The 23,080-nt window shown below is 45.7% G+C and overlaps 1 protein-coding gene and 1 non-coding gene across 4 annotated transcripts in view; both read left to right on the top strand.

The window, feature by feature from the left end:
• Window positions 1-22,845, top strand: part of TBC1D14 (TBC1 domain family member 14) — a 156,696-nt gene extending 133,851 nt beyond the window's left edge. For 2 of the 3 annotated variants that reach the window (XM_053567481.1, XM_053567482.1), the window contains exons 10-12: window positions 3,178-3,287; window positions 13,911-14,169; window positions 22,589-22,795. In XM_053567481.1, the coding sequence (XP_053423456.1) occupies window positions 3,178-3,287; window positions 13,911-14,169; window positions 22,589-22,654 (435 nt within the window). In that variant the 3' untranslated portion in view covers window positions 22,655-22,795. Of the gene's footprint in view, window positions 1-3,177; window positions 3,288-13,910; window positions 14,170-22,588 lie in introns of all 3 variants that reach the window. The other variant, XM_053567480.1, reaches the window with a different exon arrangement.
• Window positions 11,335-11,441, top strand: LOC128569354 (U6 spliceosomal RNA). Its single transcript, XR_008375317.1, has one exon. It is a non-coding gene; the product is annotated as a U6 spliceosomal RNA (small nuclear RNA).
• Window positions 22,846-23,080: the final 235 nt, after the last annotated feature.

Genomic DNA, 23,080 nt, shown 5'->3' with positions numbered 1-23,080 from the left:
CAGTGTCCACTTTTAGGTCTGTAAGGAAGACATAATTGCGTTGTGTTGCTCATTATCACATCGGGCCTCTGTTTCATGAAGCATGCTCACACACGGGGGAAGGGAGGCATGTTTAAGACTATGCTCCTTTATTAGAAAAACAGCATCAGTTTGTTTAGTGTACTGCCATCGTGGGATCTTTACTACACTGAACAAATGGAAGGAGTTGGGCTGTCAGGCCTCTATAGAGTCCAGATGAAGAAGCGAGGCTAAGAATGAGGGACTTGTAATCTGAAGACTGAGATTTGAACTCATTCTGGTTCCTAAACCTTTGTTTTCTTGCAGCCTATGAGAAGTCACTAATTTAACCAACTAATCAGTTTTTTTCCTCCCCGCACAAGAAGATTCAGAAGAGAAACTCAGCTTTCAAATTAGCACTGTCTTGATTTGCTGATAATTTGCTTATAGTAGGTCCATCTCGGTGGCTTATGAATGTAATCCTAGCACTCTTGGGAGGCCAAGGTGGGTGGATTTCCTGAGCTCACGAGTTTGAGACCAGCCTGAGCCAGAATGAGACCTCATCTCTAAAAATAGCTGGGCGTTGTGGTGGGTGCCTGTAGTCCTAGCTATTTGGGAGGCTGAGGCAAGAGTTTGAGGTTGCTGTGAGCTGTGATGCCGTGACACTCTACCAAGGGCGACAAAGTGAAACTGTCTCAAAGAAAAAAAATTTGCTGATACTTAATCACTGGTACTTCAAGGTCAAAACAATCTATTAGTTTAGATTTGGTAGGGAATATTTCTTCCTTAATATCTGAGTATTTCTTGCTCAGGGAGTACATACATTTTTAAAAATATTTAGAAACTGTTAAACTTGTGGCTTATGGGGGGATATAAACTGGTAGAGTTCTTTTGCAAGACAATTTAATATTAAGTCTCAATAGCTAGCATTGGCATGTGGTTCTGCTTGTAGGAACCAATTCTAAGAAAGTCATAAATGTGAGGGCGGCGCCTGTGGCTTAGTGGGTAGGACGCCGGCCCCATATACTGAGGGTGGCAGGTTCAAATCCGGTCCTGGCTAAACTGCAACAAAAATAGCCAGACGTTGTGGTGACTGCCTGTAGTCCCAGCTACTCGGGAGGCTGAGGCAAGAGAATCGCCTAAGCCCAAGAGTTGGAGGTTGCTGTGAGCTGTGACGGCATGGCATTCTACTGAGGGCGATAAAGTGAGACTCTGTCTTTACAAAAAAAAAAAAAAGTCATAAATGTGGGCAACGAATTAGGCACAAAGATAGTCATTATATAGTTATTTATATTTGTGAATATGAAAACAGATTAAAATAAGGTTATGGAGAATGCAGAATTGTAATTTAAAATCTGGTGATATAATACAATAGTAATGTTTGAAAAGAACTGTAATGAAGAAAGTATTTAAGATAAAATGTTAATTTTTTCAAAAGTATGTAAAATGAAACATACACTATAACGGCTATCAAATTTAGCAATAAGAGGAAATATACCACAAATTAGTGGTGCTTATAGATGGATGTTTTATGGGTTAGTAGTGTTTATGTATCCCTCAAGTTTTCTACAATGAGCATTTATGGGTATTACTTTCATAATTAGGTAAAAACTTACCTTTCCAAGAAAGATAATGGTCAAAAATTGAAAAAATATTTCTAAGAAAGAGTCTTACCCTTGAAATAACTCATTCATACTAGCCTTTCACTGCTTATAATTTTAATTTCTGGATATAAATTTAATCTTCTTAGATATAATAAAATTATTTTATCTAAGTTTCTGTTTCGAAGATAACACCCCAGCTTTCTCTTTGGGAACATACGGTAAGAACTGTGCTTAGGAATTGTAGTTTATTTTTTATGGTAAACTCATAGAACCGTAATGGTTTCTCCCCAGCAACACTGTTGACATTCGTGCAGATAACTCTTGGTTGTAGGGCTGTCCTGTGTATTGGAGATTGGAGGGTGGTGAGCGGTTAATGACAATCCCCGACCCACCTCGATTTGTGACAACCAGATGTATCTCCACACATCGGCAAATGTTCCTTGGTGGGCAAAATCACACCCTTCTGGGAATCACTAGCTTATGGTATGACCCCTTCCATATGCTGGGGGTGGCGGGTTCAAGCCCAGCCTCTGCCAAAACTGCAAAAAAAAAAAAAAAGGTGAGCAAACAGAATCAAAGTTGTGATCTGCCTGCCTGCATCCAGCTAGCAGGTGGTGGGACAGAATTGGACCACCTCTCAGATGTGTGTCGCTCCCGGTTCAGTTGCAGTTCTCTCTCTTTCAGTTACTCCCGAGCTTTGTGCATGTTGTTTTCTTACAAAACCTGCAAAAGTTGAAAAACAAGTTCTAGTAAAATGCAAGCTGTGACTTTTTCCCTTCCCCTTAGTGTTTCCTCCTCGATTGTGCTCAGAAGTCTGCATTTTTTAAGCCAGAGCAATATTACTCTTGCCTTGACTATTAGTAGTATATTTCCTCTAGAAGTTCTAGAGCTTGGGAGTGGGGCATGCATGCCCTTTTAGATAATTTAGAGAGTTTGCAAATTCCTGGTTCCTAGAAGAGTATTCCTGTAAGGTTCAACTTTAGCAGTGGGACAGCACAGATGCAGGTCCCAGCATCAGCCACGTACTTAGAATATGCCCTCACTTGACAAGTTACACAGCTGTTTTGGGTTTCAGTCCTCTTACCTGTAAATTGAAGAAATAATCATTAGCATGTACCTGGTGATATCATTGTTAAGATTAGAAATGGTGGTTATTTATTTATTTATTTATTTATTTATTTATTTATTTATTTTGGGGGAGACAGAATCTCACTATTCAGAGTGCTATGGCATCACAGTTCACAGCAACCTCAAACTCTTGAGCTTAAGCGATTCTCTTGCCTCACCCTCCCAAGTAACTTGGACTACAGGTGCCCACCTCAATGCCTGGCTATTTTTTGTTGTAGTTGTCATTTTTGGTTAGCTCGCCCAGGCTGAGTTCGAACCTGCCAACTGTAACCACTGTGCTATGGGCGCCGAACCAATGGTGGTTATTTATAGTTTGCTTATACAGGGCCTATGATGAGTTGCCATTTCAAGGTGTTAGCAATTACATAAGAAGATAATTGAATTTTTTTATAGATTGGAAACTGCTGATAATTAGTTTACTAGTGTAAACTTCACATTATCTTCCTAGATGTTGACTTATTTTGCTGCATTTGAAGTATTCTTTGAAGAAAATTTGCCGAAATTATTTGCTCATTTTAAGAAGAACAACTTAACTCCAGACATCTACCTAATTGATTGGTAAGAATGAATTTCCCCTATGGTTTCAGAGTGTTTTCTTAGCACCTGCCCCACTTTGCACTGTCTTCACTGCCAGCTGCTTTTTGAGCCCCCATCCTGCTTTCTAGCCTTCCCTGACTGCTCTGCTTTTGAGCTGCTCTTAGTTTTCTAAGCTTGATTTTAATACCATTTGTGACTAGTCCTGCTGAATTCCCTCAAGGGGAGAAATGGTGCCCTGAACCTATTTGTTTCCAAGGTGCTTTTTGTCTGTTACTTAAACTAGGTGTCCCTCAGCACCAGGTCTGTGCAGGCCAGGCACTCTGCTGGGCCCTAGAGATGGGTGGTGAGCTGGTGGGAGAGTCATTCGTCCGTGGGTATTGTCCAGCATGTGGTGAGGGCTGTCTAGTCAGTCTGATGGTGTTGGGGTCCAAAGTAAAGAGAAAGTCAGTTGGGTTCATGGTAGATCTTAGACACTACCCTGAGGAGCTTAGGCAGGATTGCTGGGCCAGGGGGGATGGTGGGAGGCTTGAAGAGCAAGAAGGGAAAAAAGATTTTAAAAAGAAAGAAAAAAGAGAAAGGAGAGGGGGTGAGTAAAAGGGAATATTGACAAAAAGAAGAGAGGCACTGGAAGAAGGAGACGAGAGTAAAACAGATGTATAGTAGGGTAGTTTGACCCATCTTAACCCCCCAACCTCTGGGGGTGCTGGGTTGGGTGGTTCCCTTGAGGTCAGCAGCTCTTTGCCAGCCTGTTCAGACACAGTGCCCCTACCTCCACCAAGTAGAGAGGGAAGACAAAAGTACTATAAATCAGACCAAAACAAACAAACAAAAACCCTTATGGGATAAAATTGGGGGAAAAAAGCAAGTAATAGGGCCAGAAGCACTAGCAAAAATGAAGCTCTTAGTATTAAAGAAGATAATTGGGCGGCGCCTGTCGCTCAGTGAGTAGGGCGCCGGCCCCATATGCCGAGGGTAGTGGGTTCAAACCCAGCCCCTGCCAAACTGCAACAAAAAAATAGCCAGGCGTTGTGGCGGGCGCCTGTAGTCCCAGCTACTCAGGAGGCTGAGGCAAGAGAATTGTGTAAGCCCAAGAGCTGGAGGTTGCTGTGAGCCGTGTGACGCCACGGCACTCTACCCGAGGGTGGTACAGTGAGACTCTGTCTCTACGAAAAAAAGAAAAAGAAGATAACAATGGAAAATTATATTTAAAGTAGAAAAATGAAGAAAGAAAAGAGGAAAAAAAAGAAAAATCTACAGGGAAAATGTTGAAATTTTAAAAAACCAACCAACCAAGAACAAAGCAGTATATATATATCTTGCTGAATATTGTGTGGGCAACAGGTGATCTTCTGGGGTATGAGATGTTAATCACAATGCTGAGAACAGCAGTATGAGGTGGAGACTGGAGGCCTCTGCTGATTTCTCAAACCCCGCAGGGTGGAGAGCCTAAATCTCCTTAGCCCACTTAAAAGACACTTTAAACAGTTAACCTTGGCTAAGGAGAAGCTTTCCCAAGAGAGCACTTGTTGCTGGGATCTCTCCTGAAGTGGCTGCCCGCTCATCCAGGGCACCAAAACCCACTTCACCATATGCCCCTAAAGGCCGAGGCTGCAAGGCAGCCCTGCTACTGCCAAACACTGAAATTTCCGCTCTTCCCCAGTGTCTTTGTCCCAGCCTTTGGCACTGCTCAGTCACTAGATCATTTGCCCACGGTCTCCCATCCAAAGTCTTGCTCTGTTCCTGAGAATGGAGCCTGTGGGGCAGTTCTCCCACAATGGCTGCATGTGCGGCCCGCAGTCAAACAATATTAGCTGTTTTCGGGCTCAGCAGCTCAGTCCAGGGCCCTAGACAATGCTTTAAGTCATCTGTCCTCTTGCCCAAGTTCTCCCAAGGTAGTTCAACTGAGTGCCCAAGTCCATAAAAACAAAAACAGCCCACAGGGAAGGCCTTCCCTGTTTGGAATCTCGCTGGTGTTACCCTGTTTTCCTGAAAATAAAACAGTGTCTTATTTTAAGGTGTGCTCCCAAAGATGCGCTAGGTCTTATTTTCAGGGGACGTCTTATCTTTCCTGTAAGTAGGTCTTATTTTTGGGGAAACGGTATAATTACAGCTGTGGCAGCCATGGCCTCGGACCGAATGAATGCAACCACTTGCCAGTTCTCCCCTGCTTTTCTCATCCTCCTGGAGTTCAGAAGTCTCTTGCTGTGTCCCCAAAGGGATGTTTCTGGACAAGAGCCCACAAGCCAGAGATGCTTGGAGTCTCCTCTCCCCAATCTCACTGCGCTTAGTTGCAAAGAAGCTGTTACTCAGCCGCCATCTTTCTCCTTCCCCTTTCCCGTTGCTTGCTTGCTTTTTTTTTGAGACAGAGCCTCAAGCTGTCGCCCTGTGTAGAGTGCTGTGGCATCACAGCTCACAGCAACCTCCAACTCTTGGGCTTAAGTGATTCTCTTGCCTCAGCCTCCCAAGTAGCTGGGACTATAGGCACCCGCCACAAATGCTTGGCTATTTTTTTGTTGTAGTTGTCACTGTTGGTTTTGGCAGGCCCGGGCTGGATTTGAACCTGGCAGCTCTGGTATATGTGGCTGGCACCTTAGCCACTTGAGCTGCAGGCCCCGAGCCTCCCGCCGCTTTCTAATGGCAGAATAATTTGGAGGCATGAGTAGATTCAGTAATAGATAATCTTGAATTAACAGACATTCCATATCATGATGAATGTTTCTTGATGTGGTGTTTACTGATACTTAGAATCCTATCATTACATTGCATCTCTGCCTTAAAGGAAAGGTTGGGCATGAAATGACTGTAGGAAGATTTCAGTTCCCATTGCAGCTGGCACATAGTTCATTTCTAGCTTTAACTTCTGGATTACAAGTCTGTTGAAGATTGCTGAGTTGCTAAGCACCCAGAAGCATGCCTGGCATACACTGGCTGTGGTGGCCTGCAGGAATGTGTGGAGGGACAGCATTCCTTGCCTGCATGCAGCCTGGCTTGGCCAGAGAAGGAACTGTGTCTCCTGGCCTCTGCTGAGTGCTGGGACAGAGATATTACAATACCACTGGGCTTGGAGTAGAAAGTACTCTGGGGGACGCAAAGGTGGCTAGAAGTGTCTGATTGCTTTCAGGATCAAAGTTGTTGTGTTTTATTTTATTTTTTTTTAAGAGATAGGATCTTGCTCTTTCACCCAGGCTGAAGTGCTGTAGCATGATTATAGTTCACTGTAGTGAACTCCTGGCCTTAAGTGGCCCTCCTATCTCAGCCTCCCAAGTTACTAGAAACTGCAGGTATGCACTACCACACCTGGCTGGTTTTAAATTTTTTGGTAGAGACAAGCTCTTACTGTGTTGTCCAGGTTCAGTAATAGATAATCTTTACCAAATTCCTGGCCTCAAGTGGCCCTGTTGCTTCGGCCTCCCAAAGTAAGGTTTATAGGGGGAGAGCCACCACACTCAGCCAACTAAGTTTGAACTGAGTCTTAGATAACCACCTCCAACTTTTTTTTTTTTGAGACAGAGTCTCACTTTATTGCCCTTGGTAGAGTGCCATGGCATTACAGCTCACTGAATCTCTCTTTATCGCCCTCGGTAGAGTGCCTTGGCATCACAGCTCACAGCAACCTCCAGCTCTTGGGCTCAGGCAATTCTCTTGCCTCAGCCTCCTGAGTAGCTGGGACCACTGGCACCTGTCACAATGCCTGGCTATTGTTTGTTGCAGTATGGCTGGGGCCGGGTTTGAACCTGCCACCTTCAGTATATGGGGCCGGTGCCCTACTCACTGAGCCATAGACGCTGCCCAACCACCTCCAACTTTTAACAAATATAATTCTGTGTTACGACTTTAATATTTTATTTAAGCCTCACTAAATCTGATGAGGGCTAAGGAGTTAACTTCATTCTTATCTGGTGATGTCTGTTCTGTTTGAGTTTTAGGAACACAAGGAGCATCGTGGCTGGGCATGGGGGGCAGTGGCCACTGGGTAAGCAGCTGTGGGGCAAAGACTTGTTCTTAGGAAGGACTAAAGATGGGAGATGAGGACAGTTGGAAATTGGTGGTGACAGGCCTTGAAGATCCGAGTCTTTGGTTGTGGCTTCTCGATGGGTGAGACCGATAGGGGACTCTGACCCTTTTACTTCAAGCTGAAATTTTCTTTTCCATAGCCTCTCTTTATATGCAGTTTCCTTGTGTAGAATGAAAATGACATTTGTAACCTCCCCTTTTGGCTGTAGTAAGGATTGAATTGAAAAATTGAGGTGAAAGCATGTAAAGTAAGTGTTTCCTGTCGTTGTCGCGGCCTGGGGCTTTCTAACTAAGGCAGACGTCAGTGGTGGTCAGTGATGGTCTGTGGACACCGGCATCCTCCTCACAGCTGGTTCCTGAGAACCAGCTTTTGCCTCTGTTCCCCTGAGCTTCCCTCTTGCTTTCCCCATAGTGGTCTCTTGCTTTCCTGCAATCTTAGACAAGCTGTTAGGATAGACTTGCTAGGTAAGAATAGTTTCATGTAAGTAAGAATAGAGTCATGGAGGCTTGACAGGAAAAAAACGACCTCTTTTCCTCCCATGCATGTTACGGGAGAAGCAGACACAGCACACGGCTTACGTCTGGTATCTTAAGTCAGTACCCACCTCATTAGTTTAGTAACATAGAAATACATTATTTTGCCTTTGTTGAACTTGTACATGAAATTAACTTGCTTTTTTTACTTTTTTACATTTAAAGTAAATTAAAAGTAATATTAAAATTTTTTTATTTTCCTTTTTGGTTTTTAAAAACATTACTATTTTTGATAAGTAATGTGATAAGGTGCAGTGGCCCAGGGAGAAAACACAAACACTTTTGTGGGAGAGGAAAACTCTTGCATTCTCTCTTCCTACTGTGGGAAGAGTACTGGGAGGTTCTGAGAAGGGTGAGGGGCCTGCCCTACTGCCTGCCTTTCCCTGTGTACACTCATCTGCCTGGGAGCAGGACGGAGCCCAAGGGCCCAGGGGGAGAAGGAGGGTTGAAGGCCTTGGCCCAAGAAGAGTGGTGGGTGGACAGTTGCTGCTTATTCTGATTGGTTCTCATCCCATGGCAGAGCTTCTGAGGGCAGGACAGAGCCAGTTGTCCCCTTCTGGGGCCAGTGGGCTGGAGGCTAGTGAGTGGGCTCTTCAGCTATGTGAAAGGCGCCTGCTTAACCACTCTTCTGAGAGAATTGTTTCAGTGGCCTGTTCACTGCTGTCCTTGACATCTAAGTGTGGTTTAAAATGGAGCTGAGCGTTTGAAAGCTCCAGGTAAGGATATGGGAACACTTCCGAGCAGGCCCTGTTGGAGGGGAGGATGGGAGGAGAACACTCTCATTATTCAGAGACTGCTGGGGACAGAGACCTCTGTCCTTGAGGCACTTACAGCCTAGATGGAAGCAGCCTAGGGCAGCTCGGCTCTTGGAGTGGAGCCCTGTGGCTGGTGAGGCCACCGTGTGGCACCCACCAGAGCAGAGGATCCCAGGGGAAGGTCCCTTCACTAAGTGTGATGGGAGATCTGTATCTCGCTGGCACCACACTGTCTCAGTGATCCTGGTGTTGGTGACTATTAGGAAAGGGGGTGCCCGAGGTGCAAGGTGAACACTTAAAAGGAAACTGCCCAGCTAAGGGTTAGGAATAGCCTGTCAAACAGTGATTGTCTAGGCTGAGACCTGGCTGAGGAGACATTTGCCAAGTGAAAGCTGAGAACTTTTTTCCTTTAAGAGGCTCATTTTCAGCCAGGTGCGGTGCCTCACACCTGTAATCCTAGCACTCTGGGAGGCCGAGGCGGGTGGATTGCCTGAGCTCACAGGTGCAAGACCTCGTCTCTAAAAATAGCCAGGGGCGGCGCCTGTGACTCAGTGAGTAGGGCCCCGGCCCCATATACCGAGGGTGGCGGTTTCAAGCCCAGCCCCGGCCAAACTGCAACAACAACAATAACAAAAAAAAACAGCCCGTCATTGTGGCGGGCACCTGTAGTCCCAGCTACTCAGGAGGCCGAGGCAAGAGAATCGCCTAAGCCCAGGAGTTGGAGGTTGCTGTGAGCTGTGATGCTACGGCACTCTACCGAGGGCGACAAAGTGAGACTGTTTCTTAAAAAATAAATAAAATAAATAAATAAATAAAAATAGCCAGGCGTTGTGGCAGGCGCCTGTAGTCCCAGGCGAGGCTGAGGCAAGAGAATCTCTTGAACCCAAGAGTTTGAGGTTGCTGTGAGCTATGATGCCATGGCACTCTACTGAGGATGACAAACCAAGACTGGTCTCCAAAGGAAAAAAAAAAGGCTCATTTTCTTTATGATACACTAACATTCAAGGCTGGAATAATTCTATGATAGTATATAAAGTTTCACTTTTCTATGTGGAATCCACATGAGGTGATCATTTGTCAGTTGCTGTTTTAGCAGCGTCTGACAGTCCTCACTCTGACCCTTGCAATCCTGTGTTGATGAGGTACTGTGCATACACAGACTTCTCCACAGGTGTGTTACTGGCTGGCCCAGAGCCCTCCCCTGAGTTCCTCATCAGTTACCCACAAGGATGTCTGACTCTCAAACTGGACATATCTCAAAACTCAATGCTTAACTTCCTGTCCAGATCCAAGGTTCCACATTCCTCATGTGACCTCTTATCCTGTCAGTTGCCCAGCCAAAGATCCAGCACCCTTGGCTCCCTGATTCTCTTTCCCGGGAGCTAAATGCATTCCAAATCTGTCCAAATCTGACACACTCTGGCTGTGTGCACTGCTCCTGCTGTGCTCCACCCTGGCCTGGATCCTTGTGACCACCACAGGCTGGTCTCCCTGCTTCAGGCTCCTCTCACCACGTCCCTCTCCTCAGACACTCCTCTGGTTTCCCATTTCACTCAGAATAAAACCTAAAGACCTCATCCTAGCTGGAGGGCCCCCTCGTCCTGGGCTTGGCTCTCCCTTGGGAATTTTTTTTTTTTTTTTATAAAGAGAGTGTTAATTTGTCACCCTCGGTAGGGTGCCGTGGCATCACAGCTCTCAGCAACCTCAAACTCCTGGGCTTAGGCGATTCTCTTGCCTCAGCCTCCCGAGTAGCTGGGACCACAGGCATCCGCCATAACGCCCAGATATTTTTTTGTTGCAGTTTGGCCGGGGCCGGGTTTAAACCCGTCATCCTCGGTATATGGGGCCAGCGCCCTACCCATGGAGCCACAGGCATCGGCCTCCCTTGGGCATCTTTTATTCATTCTCTCTTTGCTATTTTTACCCTAGCTGACTGGCCACCTTGCTTTTCCTTAAATGTGCTGATACTGTCTCCCGTCCGCATGCTTCCAGACAGTCTCCTGGCTTGCTGCTGCTTCTCGGGCTTATAGAAGTATCACTTTTCAGTGATGTGCTCTTCTTGGCCACCCTGCCTGGAAGTGTGTGTATGTGTGTATGCACACTCGCAGCAAGCACACACCCCTCCTGGGACTCCCATTCACTTTGTTTATTTGTCGCTTTCATGCCCAAGGAAAGGGAATATTGTATGTTTTGTTTGATGTTCTATGTCCTCATCACCAAACAACAATCATTAGCATATTGTAGGTCTCAGAGGGATTTATGATGAAAGGTCTGACCTGCTTAGTGTCAGCAGAGCAGAGGTCTCAGCTGGTTATCTCCTGGAGAGAGGGGACTGAGCAGGCAGGCAGGCATGTGGCCATTGTGTACAGCATTCTAGATCATTCAGCTTAATTTTATAAAGTGCAGCACCTGTCTAAAGTAGTGTTTAGAGATCTACCATACAAATCTGAATTCAAGAATATTAAGTTTAGGGCAGCGCCTGTGGCTCAGTGGGTAGGGCGCCGGCCCCATATGCCGAGGGTGGCGGGTTCAAACCCAGCCCCGGCCAAACTGCAACAACAAAAAAATAGCTGGGCGTTGTGGCGGGCGCCTGTAGTCCCAGCTGCTCGGGAGACTGAGGCAAGAGAATCGCGTAAGCCCAAGAGTTAGAGTTTGCTGTGAGCCGTGTGACGCCACGGCACTCTACCCGAGGGCCGTACAGTGAGACTCTGTCTCTATTAAAAAAAAAAAAAAAAAGAATATTAAGTTTAAAAAAGTTTATTTTGGTGCTCGCTTCGGCAGCACATATACTAAAATTGGAACGGTACAGAGAAGATTAGCGTGGCCCCTGCGCAAGGATGACACACAGATTGGTGAAGCGGTCCGTGTTTTTTTAAATAATAGAAGTTTATTTTGTATGGGTTTTAGAGGGTAGAATATTATGTTATAGAAATCCTTTCTCTTCTCTGCCTATATTTTGTTTTTCCCATCTTATTTTTTTTTAAACTCTGCTGATAAGATATCAGGGTGTGAGCTCCCTCCATGAACTGGCACACAAGAGATCACAGTGCAGATTAGATCAGTTCTTTTTCTTTTTTTTTTTTCATCTTACCCCCTCCCCTCTTTTTCATTTTTTAAATTTTTAAATTATTTTATTTTTAGAAAAAGGGTCTTGCTCCGTTACCCAGGCTGGAGTGTAGTGGTACAGTCATCAGTCACTCCAGGCTTGACCTCCTGGGCTCAAGTGATCTTTCTGCACCAGCCTTTTTAGTAACAAGTGTACACCACCACAGCCAGCTAGTTTATTTTTTACAGAGATGGGGACTCACTGTGTTGCCCAGGCTGGTCTCAAACTCCTGGCCTCAAGTGATTTTCCCACCTTGGCCTTCCAAAGTGCTGGAATTACAGGTGTGAGACTACCACACCCATCCCTTTTCCGTAAGCATGTTCTGGATACAGTTGAGAATATTATTGACATTGAGAATAGAAACAAAAGATCTCTTTCATCTTTAACTATATTTTCTAGACCAAATGATGAAATTGTTTTCTGTTTTTGAGATAGTAAAAAGCTCAGGCTGGAGGCTTGTCGTGACTTTCAAAAATAAAATTTCCAACCAAGGCTGTGGCACTGTATTGCCTTATACTCTGAAGAGCAGTGGAGCAGAGACAGACATTGGAGTCAGGGTGAAGGTCTGGCTCTATCAGTCCTGTGGGTGAGACCTGGGTCTGTTTGGTGTGTGGTGCTGCAGCTCCGTTCCCTCTCCCAGGGGCTTGGACTGCCAGATGAGGGCACGCTTCTGGAGACCTAGTAGTACACAGCAGACCCTCTCCTTTTATTGTGCTTATCATATAAAGGTTTTTTGTGGCATCTGTCTCTCTATTCTGTCATCTGAGTTGAATGGAATTTAAATTATTATGTTTTTGGCTGGGTGCAGTGGCTCATGCCTGTGATCCTAGCACTCTAGGAGCCTGAGGCAAATAGATTGCTTGAGCTCAGGAGTTTGAGACCAGTCTAAACAAGTGCAAGACCCCTTCTCTACTAAAAATAGAAAAAACTATCAAGTGTCCTAGCAGGCACCTGTAGTCCCAGCTACTTGGGAGCCTGAGGCAAGAGGATCTCTTGAGCCCAGGAGTTTGAGGTTGTTGTGAGCTGTGACACCATGGCTCTCTACCATGGCGACAGAGTGAGATGCTGTCTCCAAAACAAAAAAATTGTTGTGCTTTCCTAAAATATTTTAGAGCTCTGAGGTGCTGAGGAGTGATAGCCTAAGATGTGGCTAGTCTTACCTGGAAGCTATGTTGAAGACATGTCCTTAACTGCATAGTGTTCCTCTGTGTCCTGGAGAAAAGGCTTCTTCTAGGACAGAGTGCCTTGTCAGGGAAGAGTTGGGAATAAACTTTATCCTGTAACCTACTGTATACAGAAAGACCACGCCCCTCAGACTTGTGAGCAGATTCACCAGTACAATGTAATTTTTTCTGGGGTGGGGGGGGTCTGTTGTAGGAAAGTCAGAGTCATGCTGGGGGTGTTAAATGGCATCACCTCCCGCTCCAGTTGGCCCCGTAGATGAGTCCTGCACCTCAGGTGCTTCGTGGCCCAGTGTTGTCTCCTGAGCCAGCACACCAAGTCTGTGAAAGAGGAGTTTTCCAGAAGGGATAGAGAACATCCCTCACCTAATTGGGAATTAAATGAATACTGCTAGTGACGAAAGATACTGAGAACCACTAACATCTGTGAAATCCCTAACCAGACTGGGAATTTGTCAGCTCATTTATTTGTTCAGCAAAGCTTGCCAGATACACTCCAATAGATGCTAAGGAGTGGAGTGCATTGATCAGTCTTCCCGGGGAGGATTGCAGGGAGTACGGTGCTCGTGTAAGCCCCGGGGTAGGGGGGAGCCCAGAACCGGGAGGTGTATGTAGCCAGGTCAGGGCGAGGAAACACCTATGGAGATTGGCAGCTGTGCTGAGTTTTGTAGCTGAGGTGGGAGCACCTGCTGTGTGCCTGCTCTGTGGTAGGTACTGGAAGCGGTATTACTAAGACAGGAGACCCAGTAGGTGCTCAGCACAGTAGGTGCTCAGTATTTGTTTCAAGCAGGAGCGATCAGTATCAGTAATGTGGAGCTTGTACAGTTTTTGAGGTTCTGTGCAGAAGGGCTAATGCTGTTTTCAGGGAAATTGTGAAATTACCCTTCATGATGAATGCAGGCCTGGCATCCCCCTTACCCTCCCCTGCAGCCATATACCATATGAAAGTGACTGACTCTGCAAGTGCTTTTCATGGATTCAGACTGGGATTCAGAGTTATTTGTTTGTGTCTTTATACCATCCAAAATCTGACAATTTTCAACTTTCCCCCCAGGATTTTTACCTTATATAGTAAATCTTTGCCCCTCGATCTGGCCTGTCGTATCTGGGATGTGTTCTGCCGAGACGGGGAAGAGTTCTTGTTCCGCACGGCCCTGGGCATCCTGAAGCTGTTTGAGGACATCCTGACGAAGATGGACTTCATCCACATGGCCCAGTTCCTGACCAGGCTGCCCGAGGACTTGCCTGCAGAAGAGCTGTTTGCTTCCATTGCCACAGTTCAGATGCAAAGTCGGAACAAAAAGTGGGCTCAGGTAAAAAGATGTTTCTGTTCTCTTGTTCCCACAGTAGCCTGGTACACTGTATAACTTAGGGAGGATGCTCTCTGAGAAAGTGGCGGAAGAGCCGGTTTCAGGCTCTGTGCAGGGTGTCTTGGGCAAGTCATTCCCTTCTTTGGGCTGCTGTCAGTGGAGGAGTGTGGATAATAAAAACCTCCCTATCTGCAGTGGCTCCAGGCTGGTGGGAAGTCTTAGTTTGCCATCTAGTGCCACTTGCATGTTAGAAGGCATTTTGTGACTCAAACCACCACCATGTCCCCTTTAAAAAAAATAATGCCAGAGACAGAAAGCAAAGAGAACTCACTCACCGAGCCCCTGTGGGTCATGTTTGTGGCCAGCTGTAGTGTACTTAACGAAGGAGAGCAGATGATCTCCGTTTTACTAGAAAAGGGCAAAGAGAGGAGGGCCTGCCAGGTCTTCCTGCTCTAGCCCAAGCCTCAGATCTGTTCCACACATCCCTCTTAGGTCATTTCCCTGTCGGACTGGCCAGTGTTGTCTGGTTCCAAGTTTTTGTTTTTTTTTTTTTCTCTTTTTTTTTTTGACACAGTCTTACTCTGTTGCCCTGGATAGAGTGCTATAGCATCATAGCTCAGAGCAACCTCAAATTCTTGGGCTCAAAGCAATTCTCTTGCCTCAGGCTCCAGAGTAGCTGTGACTACTGGTACCTGCCACAACACCCAGATAGTTTTTCTATTTTTAGTGGAGATGGAGTCTCACTCTTGCTCAGGCTGGTCTTGAACTCCTGAGCTCGAGCGGTACACCTGTCTTGACCTCCCAGAATGCTGGGATTACAGATGTGAGTCACCATGCCCAGCTTGGTTCCAAGTCTTTATAATACTAAAAAGGAGCCTTAATATTATTGGTGGCTCATGCCTGTAATCCCAGCCCTTAGGAGGCCGAGGCACGTGGATTGCCTGAGTTCAGGAGTTTGAGACCAGCCTGAGTTAAAGTGAGACCTTGTCTCTGAAAAATAGCCAGGCATTGGTGGTGGGCATCTGTAGTCCCAGCTGCTTGGGAGGCTGAGGCAAGAGAATCGCTTGAGCCCAAGAGTTTGAGGTTGCTGTGAGCTAAGACACCATGGTACTCTACCGAGGATGACCAAGTGAGACTCTTGTCTCAAAAAAAACAAAACTAAAAACTAAAAAAAAAAAAAAAAAAACCCACTAAAAAAAAATACTAAAACTATCAATCCCTGGCCCTAGTTGATTGATCCCTGTGAAGGCTTATACTTTTCAGTATATGCCAGGCAATGCCTATTTCTGGTTATTTCTGTTTTTTTTTTTTTTTTTTTTGGTAGAGACAGAGTCTCACTTTATGGCCCTCAGTAGAGTGCCGTGGCCTCACACAGCTCACAGCAACCTCCAACTCCTGGGCTTAAGCGATTCTCTTGCCTCAGCCTCCCGAGTAGCTGGGACTACAGGCGGCCGCCACAACGCCCGGCTATTTTTTGGTTGCAGTTTGGCCGGGGCCGGGTTTGAACCCGCCACCCTCAGTATATGGGGCCGGCGCCCTACCGACTGAGCCACAGGCGCCGCCCTATTTCTGGTTTTTATTAATGCAAATCTTAGACAGACACAAAAAGAGAATAACATAGAATAATCCCCATGGGCCTGACCTCCTGCAGTAGCATGAAGCATGGCCCATCCCGTTTCAGCTATATTCTAATTGGTCCTATTATTTTGAAGTTAGCCCTACGCAGTGTGTCATCTGTCAGTGTTATGTGACTCTAAACCAGTGTTTTTCAACCTTTTTTATCTTACAACACGCTTGAACTTACAGTTAAACTTCTAGGACACAAATTATGTTGATTAAAAAAAAAAAAAGAAAAAAAGAATATACTTACTGTGCTTTGAACTTCTTTGGAAAATATTTAATGACTTAAAAAATTTTTTGTGGCACACTAGTTGAAAATCACTGTTCTAACAAATTGTGGTATGTGTATACCTTAGAGTACTATTCACCATAGAAAAAGATGGAGACTTTATATCTTTTATGTTTACCTGGATGGAGTTGAAATACATTCTTCTTAGTAAAGTATGATAAGAATGAAAAAATATCCAGTATACTCAATACTGATATGAACCAATATGTAAACAATTACATGCTCACGTGAACAATAAAACACAAATGTAGTCTAGTATGTGTGCAAGGGGGAGGGCATTTGGCGGTATCTTATCTAATAGGTGGATTCCACGCCCCCTGGGTGAGGGGTTCTTTTACAACAGGAACTTTACCTCTGAAGTGAGATCAATGCAATCTAAAAATCTGTACTCTCATATTAATTTGAAATAAAAAAAAAATTAAAAATATGGTGTGTGACACCCCGTTTGGAGGCAAGACACAATTATAAAAGGGACTTTACCTACCAAATGCAATCAGTGTAAGGTTTCTTGTCCCCTCTTATCCCCAACAATAAAAAAAAAAGGTTCAAAAAGAAAAAAGAGTGTTGGCCCCCGTCGCACAGTGGTTATAGCACCGGCCACATACACTGAGGCTGGCAGGTTTGAACCTGGCCTGGACCTAGTAAACAAAGACAACTGTAACAAAATAGTAGCCTGGCCTTGTGGCGGGTGCCTGTAGTCCCAGCTACTCGGGAGGCTGAGGCAAGAGAATCGCTTAAAGCCCAAGACTTTGAGGTTGCTGTGAGCTGTGATGCTACGGCACTCTACTGAGGATGACATAGTGAGACTCTGTCTCAAAAAAAGAAAGAAAAAAAAAATCACTGCTTTAAACCATAAGGGCTCTTTTAATAGAACTATTATCACTCAAAAGTTACTAATACCTTCCTATTATCAAATGTCCAGTTTTCAAATCTTTTGATTGTCTCACATGTCATAAATGGCTTTATAGTGTGTTTGAAGATCCCAGTAAGGTCTGTGCATTGAGATTGAAAGCTCTGTGATGTCTTCTTAAAATAGATGTGCCACTCCCTCTTCTTACCTTCTGTTCCCCCCCACCCCCTCCTTGCCTATTTGATACGTAAAACAGGTCATTTGTCCTATGACATTTCCCACTATATGGACTTAATCTGGTTGTTTCTGTGTGGGAGTGTTTAACGTAGTTCATTTGTATTTCTTAATTAATTGATAATTTGATCTAAAGACTATCAGGTTTCAAATTTGTTTTTTATTTGGTGAGATTACTTCCTAAGTGATCAGGCTGTCTCTCTTTGATCTTACATAGCAGCCTATTTACTTTCATAACAGCTTTGTTGAAGTTGTACATACCATAAACTTTGCCTTTTAAAGTGTGCAGTTCATTGACTGTTTACCTGTTAACCAGAGGTGGGGTTCTCTCACCTGGGCCTTCTGACCGTCCTCCCTGCCTGTCCCTTCCCTCCCTCGCCCCATTAGATGAGGCTCTGGCTAACGCTCCCTCCCTCTGGGGGCGTCTTGGGAAGAGGCCTAGCTGCTGCACGTGACCTAGGTAACTCCAGGAAATGCACTCCTGGTTTTACTAGCTGAAAGGGAGGCACTATTCTGTGTCTAGGGAGTGATAATTTCTAAATTATTAAATAGCTCAATTTGTAAAAAAGGAATAAAGTGGTGTTACTTGATACCACATGGATAAACCTTAAAAAACTCATGCTAAGAAATCAGACACAGAAGAGCCCAAGGTTGTATGATTCCTTCATGTGCAGATCCATAGCAGTGAGATGTGGAGAGACAGAGAGTAGATCAGTGGCTGCCTAGGACTGGGAGTTGAAGGGGGGGTGGGACCATAGGAGAGTGGTAGCTGAAGGGTTATAGAGGCGTTTTCTTTCTTTCTTTCTTTTTTTTTGAGACAGAGTTTTAACTATGTCGCCCTCGGTAGAGTGCTATTGCAATTGTCGTTGTTGTTTAGCAGGCCTGGCCCGACCTGGACTCAAACCCACCAGCCCCTGGTGTATCTGGCTGGCGCTCTACTCACTGAGCTACAGGCGCCAAGCCTAGAGGTGTTTTCTTGAGGTGACAAAAGTGTTGTAAAATTGACTGTGGTGGGCTCGGCGCCTGTAGCTCAAGTGGCTAAGGCACGAGCCACGTACACCAGAGCTGGCGGATTTGAATCCAGCCCAGGCCAGCCAAACAACAATGACAACTACAACCAAAAAAAAAAAAATAGCCGGGCGTTGTGGCGGGCACCTTTGGTGCCCAGCTACTTGGAAGGCTGAGGCAAGAGAATCGCTTAAGCCCAGGAGTTGGAGGTTGCTGCGAGCTGTGATGCCACGGCACTCTACCCAGGGCGACAGCTTGAGGTTCTGTCTCCAAAAAAAAAAAAATCGACCGTGGTGATGGTTGCAAGTATCTGTGAAGATATTGAAAACCAGTGAGTGTGTACTTCAAATGAAAGAGTTATATGGTATGTAAATTGTATTAAAACTGTTAAAAATGGCTGGGCACGGTGGCTCACACATGTAATTTCACAGTTTGGGAGGCCAAGGTGAGAGGATTACTTGAGGCCAGGAGTTCAAGACTAGCCTAGGCAACATAGCAAGATCTCGTTTCTATTAAAAATAATAATAATAAAATGATTAGACAAGCAGTGCTGGTTCTGGTGCTTCTGCCATGGCCACTGCCTCGGGACTGCTCTGAAACTGTTGGGAGTGACTTCAGCAAAGCTGGCCAGGTTTTTCCAAGTCCTCCTTGGGGACCAGTGTTAGCAGTCCAGGGTCCAATCTTAATTTACAGAGCCAGTAAATGATACAAGTGGAAGTAGGAGAACTCCAGCCTTTTGGATAGTGGCTTTTGGATGGTAGCTCCTCCAAACAGATGCACCACTGAAGTTAACTGTTATAAGAGAAGAATCCCTCAAAAGCTTACTAAAGGAAAGAACAGTATAGACACATGTCACGAATGTGGTCGCCTGAAACAGAAACATCCTTTTTGGCTGTTGGTGTGAAAGTGCTCAGCCTTTAAGGCTCCCTCGGAGGAGACTGTGTTGCTGCACCCTGAAGAGATATCATCTGAACAAGACTGGGCCCGGGGTCGGTGAACAGCCATGAAGCGGCCACCCTGCTTCACCCAGAACTGACCCCCAGAACGTTAAAAGAGGCAAATTTCACAGAGAAATATTTTTCCAGGAAAAGAAAAAAAAAATTAGTCAAGTGATCCCTTGAGCCCAGGAATTTGAGTTTACAATGAACTATGATCAGGTGGCTGCACTCCAGCCTGGGTGACAAAACCCTGCCTTAAAAAAAATATATATGTGTGTGTGTGTGTGTGTGTGTGTGTGTGTGTCTGTATACACATATATTTCACTACACACAGGTTACTACGAAAGTTTTTAGACAGACTGTGTTATAGTGCATTATTTCATTTCCAAGAACCACTGTCACTGTCACCAGCATCCTTTCTGATCTACCTGTGCAAGTTTTAACTTGCTTGGCTTATTGGTATTGCTGGGAGGGCTTCATTTGTTGCTGTCTGTGTGGCCTTTATGTTTATTGAGTTTTTGTTTGAGACAGAGTCTTACTGTGTCCACTGGGCTAGAGTGCCAGGGACTCAGCCTAGCTCTCAGTGACCTCAAACTCCTGAATTCAAGAGGTCCTCCTGCCTCAGCCCCCCGAGTAGCTGGGACTACAGGTGCCCAACAAAATGCCTGGCTAGTTTTTCTATTTTAGTAGAGACAGGGTCTCACTCTTGCTTAGGCTGCCCTCAAACTCCTGAGCTCAGCCGATCTTCCACTTCAGCCTCCCAGAGTGCTAGGGTTACAGGTATGAGCCGCCCTTGCCTACCTCGTTGCTTGATTTTTGTATATCTCAGTGCTTTGGTAATGACCTACAGACAGTAATAGACGTACAGCGACATACACATGTACGTGTGTGAGCACGGCTGGCTGTGTAATTATCAGGGATCCATGAGGGAGAAACGCCTTTCTCTGGCTAATAAATAAATGGATGATGCAAGTGGAAATGTAGGGCCCCTTGTTTGAAAATTATTAAAAATGTTAAGGTTGGGCAGCACCTGTGGCTCAAAGAGGTAGGGTGCCGGCCCCATATGCCAGAGGTGGTGGGTTCAAACCCAGCCCTGGCCAAAAACTGCAAAAAAAAAAAAAAAAAAAATGTTAAGGTGGTGATGGGCACAGGGTCATGTGACTGCTACAGAGTTGTGTGTCCTTAAAGCCAGCCCTGTGTGAGAAGGTGAACTTTGGAATCTTTCTTGATTCAGTGGCTTATAGTGGGTTTCTGAAGTAGCTACAGAAAGATAACGCTTTCCTGGTGGCCTTTGTTCCACATGTTCTTGCCTTGACTTTCCAACATGTATAATCACTGGCCTGCTGATCTCGTTTCCGTTTCCTTCACCAGTTTTTCCCTCAGAGGTAGAAGCCCATTTATTGCCCTCTCTTGCACATGTGCACACCCACACAGATCGCTCCGTGTACATGCACACACTGCACACTCACACATGCATAGATTGCCACCACACATATGCACGCACTGTGCACCTGCACAATTGCAGGCATTCACATCACTCCCATGTACATGCACATACGTATACACACCACGGATCACCTCCCATTCTGTGCACACACTGCACACCCACAGCTACACACAAATCAGCCCTATGTACACATACACACACAGATCACTCCTCTGCACACGCACACACTTCACACAGATCTGCCCCATGTACACGCACACCACACACAGATCAGCCCCATGTACGTGTCCACCACACACAGATCAGCTCCATATACATGCACACACTTGACAGATCACCCCATGCACACACTTGACACACACAGATCAGCCCCATGCACACACCCACTTCACACAGATCACCCCGTGCACATGCACACACTTCACACACACAGATCAGCCCCATGTACATGTACAGACTTCACACACAGATCACCTCTCTGCACATGCAACCACTTCACACACACTTAAAAAGAAAAGGATTAAGCCCAAGTCTGCCATTTTGCTTTTTGCATTTTGGTCTGGGTAAAAACTATTGTATAAAACTAGGAGTTATTTGAATGCAGGACATTTTCTTTTTTTTTTTCGAGACAGGGTCTCGCTTTGTTCCCCTGGGTAGAGTGACGTGGAGTCACAGCTCAGAGCAACCTCCAACTCCTGGGCTTAAGTGATTCTCCTGCTTCAGCCTCTCAAGTAGCTGGGACTACAGGCGCCTGCCACAAGGTCCGGCTATCTTTTGTTGCAATTGTCATCGCTGGCCGGGGCTGGGTTTGAACCCGCCACCCTCGGTAGATGAGGCCTGCGCCTTACCCGCTGAGCCACAGGTGCTGCCTGAGTGTAGGACACTTTCTAGTTAATAGGGTTGTGATAGAAGTTAGTCCAGTGGGAGGAGGACATCAGTAACTTTTATGTAAATGTTTAGTCAGGATCCCATTTACTTAGAGGTGGATGGAGACTTTTACCTACTGTTACTTTTACTGATGTTTATTTGAAGTTTCCATAAAATGTTTCTGCTTTACTCCTTGTAGTTTGTGACTCAAATTGGTGTAGTGCCTGGCTTCAGATAGATAGCACTGTACAAGCAAAAACTCAGGGGCTCAAGCACTCTTCTTGCCTCAGCTTCCGGAGGAGGGAGGGAGGACAGGTGCCCACCACCATGCATGGCTAATTTTTCTATTTTCTGTAGAGATGGGGTCTTACTTGCTCAGTCTGGTTTCAGACTTCTGGCCTCAAGCGATCATCTTGTCTCGGCTGTCCAGAGTGCTGGGATGACGAGCCACTGTGCCTGGCCTTCCCTTGATTTTGAAATGAGACAGATCTGGGTTTGAATGCATACAAGCCGTTTGACTTTGAGCAAGTCACTTCTGAGGCTTCTGTTGTTCGGGTCTCTTATAATGGGACGTCAGTCTTCCTTAAGCCTTTTGTGTAGTTGAGCAGGCACTGTGGATTGCCCTGCTTGAAATTCAGGCATTCAAGAAGTAGAGCCCATTCTTATAGTTAAGCATTCCCAACAGGGTGGAATGTTTTTAAAAATAAAGGTGTTGACCTGAGCTGTAAGAACACAGAGAAGAGAGCAGACTGGGAACATGCAGAAAGGTATGGGAAGTGGAGCAGGCTCCTGGGGGGTAGGGGAAGGGCCTCCGAGCAGTCAGGAGGGCCCAGAGCTCATCAGTGTCCTGGCATGGAGGCCTGGACTTCGTGGTGGCCTTTGCTGGACCAGAGCCAGCAAAGAGATGAACCCCACGGCCCTGCATCGATGTGGTTCTGTAGTTATTGGGAGTGAGTGTGAGACACTAGCCCAGAGATGGCACGGTCAGGTGTGTGTGTTGGAAAAGTCACTCTGGATGTAGGTGTGGAGGCCGCCCAGAGGGCAGAAGTGGGGAGCTGAGAACCCAGTTTGGAGGCTACTACTGTTCTTCTGTACTGTGTTTGTGGCAGGATGTCTGGGGTCAGTGTGTGCTGTAGACTAACCACAGACATCTTCCCTGTGACTCCTAGGTACTGACTGCTCTGCAGAAAGACAGCAGAGAAATGGAGAAAGGGAGCCCATCCCTCAGACACTGAGGCTGCAGATGTGACTCGCGTTCAACATGGAGGCAGTGCTCCAGAGGCACCCGTCTTGTTTCAGACTGACACCAGGCAATCGAGAAGAACCGGCCTCTTCTTGATTCCTAACCGTGGAAACACTGGAGTTGGCCTTAAACAAAACAAACAGAAAAAACTTCTAAAGAATTAAACCAAGGCTTAGCCTTAAGAAGCTCAGTGAACGATGCCCTGGTATTGGCACAGCCAACTGCTATGTTTTCTGCATGGTTTAGAGATCGGGCAGTGGCTAACTTCCGCCCCTCCTTTATTTCAGCAGAAGTTAATTAAATTGTCATGCTTTTATGTCAACAACTGGAAAGTACATTACAACCTTTCTTAGCCAGGACCCTGCATGAGAAATGTTATTTGGAAGACCTAAGAGATGTTATTGGTTCATATTTACAT

This window comes from Nycticebus coucang, chromosome 17 (genome assembly GCF_027406575.1).
Source record: "Nycticebus coucang isolate mNycCou1 chromosome 17, mNycCou1.pri, whole genome shotgun sequence".
NCBI lineage: Eukaryota > Metazoa > Chordata > Mammalia > Primates > Lorisidae > Nycticebus > Nycticebus coucang.
The sequence above is the reverse complement of the archived record's forward strand: the minus strand, read 5'-3'. Positions and strand labels throughout refer to the sequence as shown.